Genomic DNA, 13,080 nt, shown 5'->3' with positions numbered 1-13,080 from the left:
GCTACATTTCCTAGATGCGCAGTTGCGTCTCATTTTTGCTCTTGCGTGTGTTGTTGCTTTTTTAACGAGTGCGCTACCCGAGCCATGCACGCGACACTTTCTTTGTTATTTTAATCAGTGCAAGTCTTTGCTGCGTCATGTTGAGGGACCTACTTCCTCTCAGTAAAAATAAATAAATAGATAAAATTATTATAATACTATGCATAATATAGTGGCAAATATGTTCTAAGTTCTGTATCGGAATGTGCATTCTCATTTAGAAAAATTTCCGCAATAAAACTTCGTAATATTTCAATTCCAAGATCCTGATTTTTTCCCGTAACTTGCTCTCAAGACACTCACATGGGCCGTTACTGTAATCTTTATTGTAAATATGTGCACTGAAGCTGTTCCCACGGCCACTTATTACGCAGCTTCCCTAACCATATGTTCCAGTAGCGTTCTTTAGCATGCTTCCAGTAATTTGGAGGAAGCCTGCGTGCGCGCACTGCCGGGAGAAGCAGTGGAGACATGCAGTTGTGATGTGAAAAAACGCCATTTGGTTGCGAGCAGATGGTTGGCTTGGGGGGCTGTCCGCGTCTTCAGAGAGAATCCCCGAGGGCTCCCCTTGTATTCACAATCAATGAAAATTAAAGCGCAAAGAAAAGATGAAGAGTCAGACCTCGAGTCCCGGCTTTGTTCGTCGCAGCTACTGGTGGGCAGGAGTTAAAGTACAACAGCCCCCTATAGAAACACTTAAGTTAAACAGTCTCCCCATAGTCCACCTTCAGAAAGGAGGAGGAATGCGAGAAAGGAGCTTTCTGCTTGATTTCACCAGGACAGAATCGCGTGGCATAAATTATGCCTGCAAAGAATAAGCGAAGTGGGCATAAATCTGAGGCTTTTCAGTTACGCTTTGCTGCGATAATCGGGAAATGTGTGCGACGTCAGTATAAAGAATTGTTGGGGGGACGTGTGATGATAGCTCCCTGACATGCTTCCACTCTTATTTATGGTCAACAGTTCAATAACTATCATGGTGGATAGGCAGAGCGATTCCCAGAGTGTGCTGCAATGACACCTGTCGCCTGATAACATCTATAGTCTTTTCTTTTGATCAGGAAATTTTTTGAATAAAGAGTGCATTTACCAAGTAGTTCAATAAATTGAGGTTTAATAATGTTGCAAAGAATATAGCCTACTAAAATGAATTTATACAGCACGATCTGAATCCGCGCGTAACTGTGTCAGTGGCACAGATGCTTGTTATTAAATCTGAGCATTCATATTGCTGCATTCCTCTGGATTTAATGAACGCGCTAATGAAGACCACCCTCATGCATACACATACACAAACAAATGCTCATCTCATGCGTGTGAGCGTGCATATGGAGACAGGGCGCAAAACCGCGAGCCCGATTCATTTAACAATATGAATGATTAAAAGAATACATCGGAAAGAGCATAACACAACTTCCTCGTCAAATTAAACGCAAAATAATTGATAAAACGCCAAAACAACAGAAGCTGGTAGGTACTTTTGTCGCAGATGACGTGTAGAGAGGGGAGCTCTTTCTCCCTGCTACATTGTGAGGGGAGCAGGTGCTGTCTGAATTACCATACAGCTGAGAGCACAGAGAAAAAAAACTTATTCTCCCCTCCACACAATAACAAAGTGCCTTAATGACAGCCACGCGAACGACACACACCAGTTCAGCTTTTACAATCCAACTCAGAGATAATTCCGAACTTATTCAAACTTTCAACTAAAACTTTGCAGAAAAAGTGACTAGACGGATAAGCAAAAAAACTTTTTTAGCTTTTCAAATATTATAAATGTTCACTATACGTGACCTAATTATGGTACGCGCAGGAATGCTGCGTATGTTCTTCTATAAAACTTTCTCTGGTATGTCACATTTTTAAAATGTAAGTAAATAAATAAAAACTATTCAAACCCATATATTTTAATGATTAACGGATATCTTGTCAATACTGCAAAACAATCTAACTAAATTGCCGTGCCATAAACTTTACATTTGTCTCTATCATCAGAAATGCGGCGTGCGCAATGTGTGATGTAATTTGAGGTTTTATGTCATAGTGGGATGTACATGATTCTTAAAGTTTCTTATTTTCCTGTATGTAAATTAGTTTTTTCTCTCTATTGCACTCTCTCACTCTCAAGAGTTGCACATTTTACAGCTCAGTGACCATTTGCCGATTTTTTTCTTGGGGGGTTGGGGATGGTGTGGTTTGAAAAGTGTCCCCTTTGTGACAACCCGAGCCAGATTGGGGAGTAGCTCATTTGCATCTCATTACCCTAGCAGGCGCAGTCTGTATATAACCGGCTGCAAGAGGACTGGGACATTAAACACACACACAGTCAGTCAATCTTTCACATGGAAACAAGAGTACCAGAGGAAAGTTTGGAACAGTAGTTTGGGATCATCTCAACGCCAAGTGTATAAACGGAGAATAAGCAATACATGCTCAGATAACCCCGTGTATGGCTTTTTTTTGCATTTTTACCTAACAGCAAGTGGACTGCAAACATTTGACAATTTGGAGTAATCGTCTTCTGGGGATTTGCTGATCACTCCTGTTGGGTTCCTGTTTATTATTTCGTATTTGGAATTTAATTGCTTGAACATTTTGAAGGAGGACTTTGATGGGCTTGCACGAGCAGATAAAGTGAACACTAGAGAGCATCAGCCAGCGCGCTCCCACTGAGCGGAGAAGTCCGAGTCTCAATGATTTATTGAGACACGGTCTCATACAATTGCCTGGCCCGTGGAAGCTAAACAACACAGTACAAATCCTCTCCACCATGGGACGACTTATAATAGCTGCTTTCCTTTGCGTCATGATAAGCCAGGTAAGTCAATATGTGATTTATTATTTGTTTTTACATTATGCGTATTTTACGCATTAATACAATAGTAGTATTATAATGCAAAATAAGTCAGCATAGTCCTATAATGGCAAAAATAAGTGATTAATTCCGTTTTTATTTCATTTCAGTGTTTTTGTTCTGGGGTTTTCGAATTAAAACTTCAGGAGTTTCTCAACAAAAAGGGGGTGTCAGGCAACGCAAACTGCTGTAAAGGATCTGCGTCCGATGCAGGGATTCAGCAATGTGAATGCAAAACCTTTTTTAGGATTTGCCTTAAACATTACCAGACCAATGTGTCTCCAGATCCTCCGTGTACATACGGTGGTGCAGTCACCCCGGTGCTCGGATCAAACTCCTTTCAAGTTCCTGAAAACTTTCCTGACAGTTCATTCACCAACCCCATTCCGTTCTCATTTGGATTTACGTGGCCGGTGAGTACCTAGTTTCTTTCTTTCTTTTTGTAATCTGGAAAAATGGTTTTAAAGCATAGACAAAACAAAATGATTCAAAAAATTATAGCAGTGCTCTGGATTTGGGTAATTACGCGTGTTAACGGTCTTGGTGGGGTGGGAAAAGTCACATCCCCTGGGTTGGAATATCATTGTCAGCTCAGTGTGAAATTCCGAAACCTTTCATTTGACTGCAATAAGTAAGTGTGAAATTGGAGAAATGAAGCTTGAATCTCAAGTGCGATCACACCTTAAGCTATTCACATCTTCCGTTATACAGAGCGGAACCTGAACACCTCGCGCAATGAATACCGCTCTTTAAGTTCAAGTGGTTTTAACACGTGCTATTTTTATTTCAGGGCACATTTTCCCTCATTATCGAAGCTTTGCACACGGATTCAAACGACGACCTGTCAACAGGTAAGCCAAGCTCCATGAAAAAAAGAAACTCTCTGCTTATACAATATAAAACACAGCGCTAAATTCTCATAATTTTTCAGAAAATCCGGAGCGTCTGATCAGTCGTATGACCACCCAGAGGCATCTAACCGTGGGTGAAGAATGGTCTCAGGATCTTCAGGTTGGTGGTAGGACCGAGCTGAAGTACTCGTATAGATTCGTCTGTGACGAGCACTACTATGGCGAGGGCTGCTCGGTCTTCTGCCGCCCGCGCGACGACACCTTCGGCCACTTTACCTGCGGAGAGCGCGGTGAAATCATCTGCAATTCCGGATGGAAAGGACATTACTGCACTGAACGTAAGTACGCGCGATGTTTATCATTACATTTTTGTGTATGTGTAGAGTTTCGAGTAAACGTGTCTCGGTATTCTCAAGAAAAACAACAACAACACATTTCATCACTATGGTTGCAACAGGCGTTTGTGTGATTCAAATGAGAGGGACGTTGGCCAAATAATGGCACGCGTGCCATAGATTAAATGCGTCGCCTGATTGGTTACTTGGCAGAGCGCTCGCTCCTGATTGGTTCAGAGCTGCGAGGTATTGTTGGAAGGGGGCAGCTGCAGAGTGAAGGTGGACAATAGAGCAGCTGTCCTGCACTGGCACCATGTACACCAGCTGTCCACCCTTATCTACCCCGACTCTGGGACGTTATAGAGAGGGGGTTGGATGAACAGAGTGAAAAAGGGGACTTCTGACCCACAGTTAGGGAAAAAAGGAGCTTTTGTTTGGGGGTCTTTTGTATGAGTGCAACTGTGTTAACCAGAGTGTCCTTCCAATGGTAGTGAAGAGAGATTTTTTGGGTAACCCACTAAGTAAGGGTGACCAGCTTTGTTTGTTCAGTAGTGGGAATTGGCATTAACAAACAAATATTTCTCTTTATAGCAATCTGTCTTCCGGGATGTGATGAAGACCACGGATTTTGTGAAAAACCTGGCGAATGCAAGTAAGTGTATTGGAGAGATTCATGTTACTTTGAAGTTTTAATCCTTAATGTAGAGTTTGACAGAATACTAACTGGTCCATTGCGATTGTTTTTTAGATGCAGAGTGGGTTTTAGTGGAAAGTATTGCGATGACTGCATCCGTTATCCTGGCTGTCTGCATGGTACCTGCCAACAGCCTTGGCAATGCAACTGCCAGGAAGGATGGGGAGGCCTCTTCTGTAACCAAGGTGAGTCTTTGTCAAAGAAGACTTTTGTCGTACTAAATTTATGAAATTATCAGTGGTTAAATTGATTTTTTTATTTTATTTTACAGATCTTAATTACTGCACACATCACAAACCGTGTCAGAATGGAGCCACTTGCACCAACACCGGCCAGGGAAGCTACACCTGCTCATGCAGACCTGGTTTCACTGGGGCCAGCTGTGAGATTGAAGTCAACGAATGCTCTGGAAACCCTTGCAGAAATGGAGGAAGCTGCACTGTAAGTATTAACTAATATGGAAACATTCTCTGTTTAATTTAGTATGAACGATAAAATGTGTCCAGTATGAATCTCATCTCAATCGTTGCTTTGATTTGACAGGATCTTGAAAACACCTACAGCTGTACGTGTCCCCCTGGTTTCTATGGAAGAAACTGCGAATTGAGCGCCATGACTTGTGCCGACGGCCCCTGCTTCAACGGCGGGCGCTGCGCTGACAACCCTGATGGAGGGTACTTCTGCCAGTGTCCGACGAGCTACGCCGGTTTCAACTGCGAAAAGAAGATCGATCATTGCAGCTCCAACCCATGCTCGAATGGTACGTTGAATGCTTACAAGAAGACATACAACGCAAATTAAGGGATATTTGAATCAGTTATCTAATACCGAATTCCTTTCCAGGTGCCCAGTGTCTAGATCTTGTGGATTCCTATCTTTGTCAGTGTCCTGAAGGTTTCACTGGGACTCACTGCGAAGACAATATCGATGAGTGTGCCGCCTATCCCTGTCAGAACGGTGGCACATGCCATGACGGGCTTAATGACTATACCTGCACCTGCCCACCTGGATACACTGGCAAAAACTGCACCTCTCCGGTCAACAAGTGCGTCCATAACCCGTGCCACAATGGAGCCACTTGCCACGAGAGGGACAACCGTTATATTTGCGCTTGCGTCCCGGGGTACGGAGGAGGTAACTGTCAGTTCCTGCTGCCAGAGGGACACCCCTTCGCAGAAGAAGCCGGAAAAAGGTACTCTTACGAAGAGGACGACGTTGCCTTTCCATGGACAGCGGTTTGTGCTGGGATTATTTTAGTGCTTTTGGTCCTGATCGGAGGCGCCGTCTTGGTCGTCTACATTCGCCTTAAACTGCAGCAGAGGAGGCAGACAGTCGACAGCCATAATGAAATCGAGACCATGAACAACCTGACCAACAACCGCAGTCGAGAGAAAGACTTGACCTGCGTAAGCGTCATTGGGACGACGCAATTGAAGAACATCAACAAGAAAGTGGACTTTCAGAGCGATGCCGTCGGTGGAGAAAAGAATGGATTCAAATCCCGTTACTCGCTAGTGGATTACAATCTTGTTCACGAGTTAAAGCAGGAGGAATTGGTAAAGGAGGATTTGGAGAAGAGCGAAACAACAAGATGTGAGGCTCTAGATTCGGATTCAGAGGAGAAACACAGAAAACGTTTAAAAAGGTAAAAATCGTTAGATGTAGTAGACCTTAATAAAGATGTTGGTATGTTTTTGTGCCGTACTAACGCTTTCTTCGTATCTTTTCAGTGATTCGTCATTCAGCGATTCATCGAAATGTACAGAATCTTTATGCAAAGACACAAAGTACCAGTCAGTCTTTGTTTTATCAGAGGAGAAGGATGAATGTATTATTGCAACCGAGGTGAGTCACAATCTTTTTTCTCCAGTGCTTGCAGTCAAAACATGTTTGTCTGGATTTCCGAAATCTAAACGTGTGCCAATTTTTCTTGTTTCGCAGGTGTAACGCACCAACAGAGCTGTAGCTCATCTCGTTCTTCAGGAGGTTTTACTCCAGTAATGCTGCTGAAACCAGAGGGAAAGTTTCCTTCATGTGACTGCTGCTGTGAAACTTACGTTGAAGGTGATATTCAGAATGAGCTGGTTCTCAACTGAAGTAAACACAGTGACTGCAGGAAAGGACGTTGGGCCATACTGGCTCGGACTCTCAAAGTTTGTTTCCCAGGAATGTGCCAAATGGACTTGCTGCACTTCCTGTAGGGACAGTTTTACCTCATTGCACTATGATGGGTTGTATTTTGTAATGTATTTAACACACAATTGAATCGAATACTGTGTATGCATATGCACTGACTGCAGTGTGTGTCTGGAAATTTTCTGATCCATTATGTCGGTCAGAAGAGGAAAAACACTGCCATCAAATATATGTTTGTAACTGGTTGTATTTTAATAAGTCGTATTTCTTTTATTTAAAACTTATTTGTGATCAAAGTGTTTGTGGTTTCGTTTTTGTGTGTGTGAAGTTTGATGTAATTTAATATCTTTTTTTTTTCATTTTGCAAATTTGTCTATTGTAAATAAGGCACTTCGGGTCGATGTGACTGGTTTCAAATGTAAATGTATTTAAACATGCTGTCAAAACGTACAGGAATGGTTTTATGATTGTTGTCCATGAAGAAAATCACCTTACTATTTTTTCCAAATAAATCCTGTATGAAATATTATCAAATTGGTCATATATTAGTTATTATTAGTTCTCTAACAGCTAGCTGCAGCTGTGCGTATTTGTGTGTATGTGTGTAATGTCATGTAGCCAACTTGAAAAAAAAATATGGAAAATAATTCCATATATTATAATAATTCCATTCAATTTGTTCCAATCTCCAAACTTTTATGGGAAACGAATATTTTTTTCCTTTTCGTACCTCACTAAGTGAGACAAATACACACCCGGTCATTGCAAATTACAGCCTTCACTTTGATGGCAGGATATTTGGGGGTATATTTGACAAGAAACCACTTTTTGTTAATGGTTTGGTGAAAGTTTGTGTTTGGCGGTGAAACATATGATGTTTAGGCTGTAGCCAAGCTCATTAACCGACTTAAATAGAGCAAAGAGGAACACTCCCATAGCATCTTAATTTGATTAAAACATGGGAAAACATCTAACAGTACATTGTTTCTATATTCAGAACAAGCCAAACAGACATTAATTTATAAGTTAAACAAAGTCACCTCATTTAAATACTAAACTGGTCTACACTGTATTTTTTAAACCTTTTATGCTATAGGAACATTAGCCTTAGCCAACATTTTTACACGCTACTTTTTATTAAATGGTTATTTTATAGGAAGTAATTTATAATTCAACCTTGTCCTTTAAAACCGCAAAAGTTAGCAGTGAGCTCATGATCACCTGAGCTCTGTTAAGCAGATCCATCTTTGGTTGTGAGTTCAGGGAGGATAGTTTGAAAAGTATTTGCTGCTATGACCCAACTGTTGGATAGATGCATTCACATACCATGCTAAGCTTTTAACGTAACTTTTCACTCGCACAATAGGATTTCGCTGAGTTGGAAAATATCAGGAGACAGGCCTAAAGCACCTCTTTTGTTTCTTCATTGACCAGCCTGTGGCACTGCTCAGTGTAGCCGGTGGCAAATATCTTTCATTAGATCTTTTTCCACTTTTCCACTTAACAATGCATTCGGTTTGGATTAAATGGCAAAATGCACATGCTACAGTTTTCTCTCATGTAAAACCATTATAGGTTTGTTTTAGGTGATTATAAAGCACAGAATGCTTTAAATAGTGTCGGTTTCATCACACTTGGGGTGTAAATATTATACAATATTATATAATATATATATTATATAATATACACTTAGATTTGCCGTTCTTTATAACATTATAAGACATGTTAAAATTTCTAAATAAATGCTGGCGTAGGCTATGCATTGCATACAAATCCTCTGGCTTGCTAAAGATTAGCATTAGCATTAAATATACACTGTAAAAAATGCAACATTTTTATAAAATCAACATAATTTGTTAAGTTAAAGTAACTCAAAATATAAGTTAAATCATTTAAACTTGTTTTTATAAGTTAGGTAAACTTGTCGCAGGTTAAAACTTAAAATAGTTGAATTGACTTGCAAAACCAAGTTGTTTTTCTTATTTATTCAGCTTTCATATGATATCTCAATTATGATTCCCTTATGTTTTGTGATCCAGGGTCACGTGTGCATGAATAATTGTGCCGCTTTTTAAGAAGAGATAGTAGTTACCATTATAAAGACTAATGGTTTAGTTATTTTTGTTATAGTCTATTGCAAAAGTGTAAAAGTGATAAAAAAGTCTGTGTAAATAGTGAAATGAAATCTTCACTGGAGTTAAAAGTATGACAACAAGTACCCATAGGACAATATTTAATGCAACTATTTGAAAATCTGGAATCTGAGAGTGCAAAAAAATCCAAATATTGTGAAAATCACCTTTAAAGTTGTCCAAATTAGGTCCTTAGCAGCACATATTACTAATGATAAAATAATTGTTTACACATTTACAGTGGGAAATTTACAAAATATCTTTATGGAACATGAACAATAATTCATATGATTTTTAAAAATAAAATGTATAATTCCTCATAAATAAAAGATGTTAAGGTCTGGAGTTGATTTTAAGTGTGGCATTTACATTTGGACACTGTGGCTCTGAACTCACATCATGTGGTTCAGGGAGATCTCCGTGCAAGTGATACAGACCATATTAAGGTTTTAAAAACACAACAAATCAATTTGGTACATTCTGAAAAAAAAACACACTGTTGAGCTCAGCAACAAAACAATTCTGAACATCCATATAAGATAACAATAGGGGTTCTTCAGACACATTACTTTGACAAACATGTATTTTTAAAAGTGTACTCAGGCACTCACACACATCCATCAGACATTAGGTGGCGCTAATAAGGCCATTTACATTTTTTCCATTTATCTCAGGAACGATAGGGGTTAGAATCAAAATAATTTCCTCTGAAAACTCTGAAGGCTTAACATTCATCCAGATATTAGCGCCATTTAAAGGAAAACACCACAATTTTTCAATATTTTACTATGTTCTTACCTCAACTTAATTACCACAAATTAATACATACCTATGTTTTTTCAATGCGTGCACTTTTAATCTTTGCACAGCGTGTCATGAATATGTTAGCATTTAGCCTATAGCCCCATTCATTCCTTAGGATCCAAACAGGGATGAATTTAGAAGCCACCAAACACTTCCATGTTACATGAGTAATTACAAGAGTAAGTAAGTATGGGGGCACAAAATAAAACTTTTGTTTGGAGCCATAGGAATGAATGGGGCTAGGATAAATGCTAACACATTCAAGAAGCGCTGTACAAAGATTAAAAGTGCACATATTAATTCATCTAAGTTGAGGTAAAAACATAGTAAAATATTGAAAAACGGTGGTGTTTTCCTTGTTTGAACTACTTTTCTATCTCACCCTATATTTGAATATGAAGATTACGTTTAATGCCAAACTTGTGATTGTCTGCCAAACCTTCCTAGCTATATTTATTATTCAAATCGTGACTTGGCTTTCAGTGAGGATGGACAAATTACCTGTCACCATTTTTTTGCAACCATTTTTAGTTTCGTGCTTCCACTTTCTGTTTACATATACATAAGTTTCAGTCTGTTAAGGTTAATATGTCTTTTATCAGAAGGGGCTACCGTGACAGGATAAGACGTTTCATGGTGAAGAATATTTACATGACAAGAGAAGAATTTTCGCTGAGTTGGGTTGTTTAACTGTTTTCACTTCACAGGCTGCTCTCGTCACAGATTATAGTGCCTCTTTCTGTCTTTTGCAGCCTTTCTTTTTGGTTCTGGGAAAGGATGAGCGATACCGGTGCATGACATGCTCCGCAATCGGCTTGTGTGCCCGATCTTACTTCTGCTTGGCGAGGTCCCTATAAAGCTATTTTCTGCTGCCAGTCCCTTCAATGGCGAGTTAAATTTTGACAGATTGTGGCGAAAGTGGAACACGGGCATCAGAAAAGGGATTTCTCCGCAGCAATGACCCACCCTTTGTTCGGGCGTAGTGGTCACCTGTCAGTGCTCACAATGCAGAGCCGCCCCCTTTCAACTTTTGCAACCTGGGCCCTCAGATCTCATTTGCTCGGGCCGAGAAGCGATTCACAGTCCTGCAAGGGAAGTTTTAGGGAACAAAACTGTTTCATCCAGGACAATTGAACGCAAACAAAAAGAAGTCAGAGGGTGTACAGGCCTCTGTTGGTACATTGAATGTCGTAAAACTGACATGTGGAAACTGCATGCGACTATTTAAGCAATTCACAATTTGTATTGCTTTTGTGAGCACGCACTTATACATAAATAAATCACATTTCACTTCAAAATGATGGTAATAATGCTAAATGATATGCATTAAATCAAATGGAAAAAGGTGCTTAAGGGGGTGTAATGGCGATCCAAATAATATAATTCTTTATTCACAATTTCCACATTGTTGATGCACAAAGGATTTGACACGTGAATCATTGCTTTTTAGTGTTTACTTTTCTTGTAGTCAAAACACAAAATATGAAAAACAAACTTATTCAAAAAACAAATACTTATTTCAGTTCCAAATGATTCGATTCCACTTTTCACAGTCAAAAGCACCAACTAATCTTCTTCGTAATTCGACTTCCTATTAGCTCCGCCTACGAAACACTTAAAAGTCACGTGATATGAAATAAAACACAGAAATATACATTTATCCAAAATATAATGACTCCTAACATAAAACAAATCCTTAACATATAGTTATGGCTCCAACACTGAAAACGCCAGAGGGACACCAACTGTAGGCGCTTGCCAGAGTTTTTTTAGTGCTTTTGTTGCTACGTTACTTCTGCTTTGTTTATCAGTCATCGAACGATGCGCTGGTTGGTTGTTGATATTTGTCCCGCCCCTCCTCCACTGTGATTGGACAGCCAAATGAGAAGTGACATTGCAGCTGAGCGTTTCACCCAAAGTGAAAAAGTGGGGAGCGCTGAAAAAACGCCAGCTGGTGGCATTTTTGAAGAGGGTGGCGCTTTCATTGGAAACCATTGAAAACATACACCAGCGACCGTAAACGCCTTGGTGTACATGTTCCCTAAAAGGTTATTCACACCAATGTCATAGAGGAACCATTTTTGGTTCTTCAGAGAACCATTTAGTCAAAGGTTCTTAAAAGAACCTTTATTTTTAAGAGTGCATACCACCATATAAACCTAAATTTGTGGTGGGATTGTTGGACAATTAGTAAATGAAAGCAGTGTTCATTATAACCTTCATGAAAATTCAAGCTGTAAAATTCCTTACATAAGGTAGAAGTCAAATCTCAAGGAATGGGTTCACTTCAAACATGTGGCTGTCCCATTGTGGACATATAGGGAGGTCCCTGACCATAACATCTGACTTATCCATTGACACAGCGCTTCACCAAATGGACCTGTGATATATACTTAAACCATCAGCAGACCTATTTCACGTGTCAAGCATTTATGGAGACGAAAATAAGTCAGTTATGTTTTCATAGGCCACACAATGATTTATTTTCAAAGTCTGATGTTTGTTTTAAATGTTACACAGGTAGGTTTAGAGAACACCTCGTGACCTTCTCCATTCTGTCCCAAAAGTGCCCCTTGACATTGCCAGAAGAGACCACCCAGCCAGGAGAAGACAGTGCACCTCAGGCCCTGCAGATCATCAATCACTCTCCATCTCGATGAGGGACCTAAAGACCTCTTGACTGATGTGAACCCTTTTCCAAAATAAAGTCATTGATGTAGAGAGTGTGGCTTATTTGTTTTTTTTAAGCACACAGAAGGACTTATGCTTGCTACAGCCGAATGCTTATACATTTGTCGAATGAGGCAGCTTCAGGATTATGATAACAACATAAAAAAAATATTTAGGACATCTAAAAGAGCAAAAGTAAGAAAGACAAAGTGAGCAAAGTTTATTATTAACATCTGCTGTGTCTTCACAACCAATCCCATGGTGTGCTTTGCTTTGAGCATTGTGGACATTGTTAGGAGATAAAGGTCGAAGTGTCTTTTTGCCCCCCCATGTCCCTCTTTCTTATAAGAGACTTCTGGAAGTCTCATCATGGATGGATATTCATGATCTCAATTGCTTGTTAGATATAAAACAAAATTGATCACGTGTCTCCCAAGCATCATGGTCCAATTCAAGTGCACTCAAACATTATTTTTCAGCATCCCAAATCTTGCTCATCGCAGCTTCCGATCCCCCCCTACAAATAGCAACATTATGCACGATGTTTCCAAATACCGCACTGGTC

The 13,080-nt window shown here is 39.8% G+C and overlaps 1 protein-coding gene across 1 annotated transcript; it reads left to right on the top strand.

Moving 5' to 3' along the window:
- Positions 1-2,369: 2,369 nt before the first annotated feature.
- Positions 2,370-7,432, top strand: dldh (dihydrolipoamide dehydrogenase). The gene is made up of 11 exons (XM_065250884.1): positions 2,370-2,857; positions 3,004-3,306; positions 3,684-3,744; positions 3,825-4,082; positions 4,671-4,731; positions 4,828-4,958; positions 5,045-5,214; positions 5,317-5,533; positions 5,617-6,418; positions 6,504-6,618; positions 6,715-7,432. Exons 1-11 carry the CDS (start codon positions 2,810-2,812, stop codon positions 6,718-6,720), a joined length of 2,172 nt encoding a protein of 723 aa, XP_065106956.1. The 5' UTR covers positions 2,370-2,809; the 3' UTR covers positions 6,721-7,432.
- The last annotated feature ends 5,648 nt before the right edge of the window (positions 7,433-13,080 follow it).

This window comes from Paramisgurnus dabryanus, chromosome 20, assembly GCF_030506205.2.
Source record: "Paramisgurnus dabryanus chromosome 20, PD_genome_1.1, whole genome shotgun sequence".
Lineage (NCBI taxonomy): Eukaryota > Metazoa > Chordata > Actinopteri > Cypriniformes > Cobitidae > Paramisgurnus > Paramisgurnus dabryanus.
The sequence above is the reverse complement of the archived record's forward strand: the minus strand, read 5'-3'. Positions and strand labels throughout refer to the sequence as shown.

Coding starts and splice junctions, on each gene's coding strand:
- dldh (XM_065250884.1), top strand. CDS start 2,810: ATGGGACGACTTATAATAGCTGCTTTCCTTTGCGTCATGATAAGCCAG. Junction 2,858..3,003: donor TTTGCGTCATGATAAGCCAG/GTAAGTCAATAT, acceptor ATTTCATTTCAG/TGTTTTTGTTCTGGGGTTTT. Junction 6,419..6,503: donor CACAGAAAACGTTTAAAAAG/GTAAAAATCGTT, acceptor GTATCTTTTCAG/TGATTCGTCATTCAGCGATT.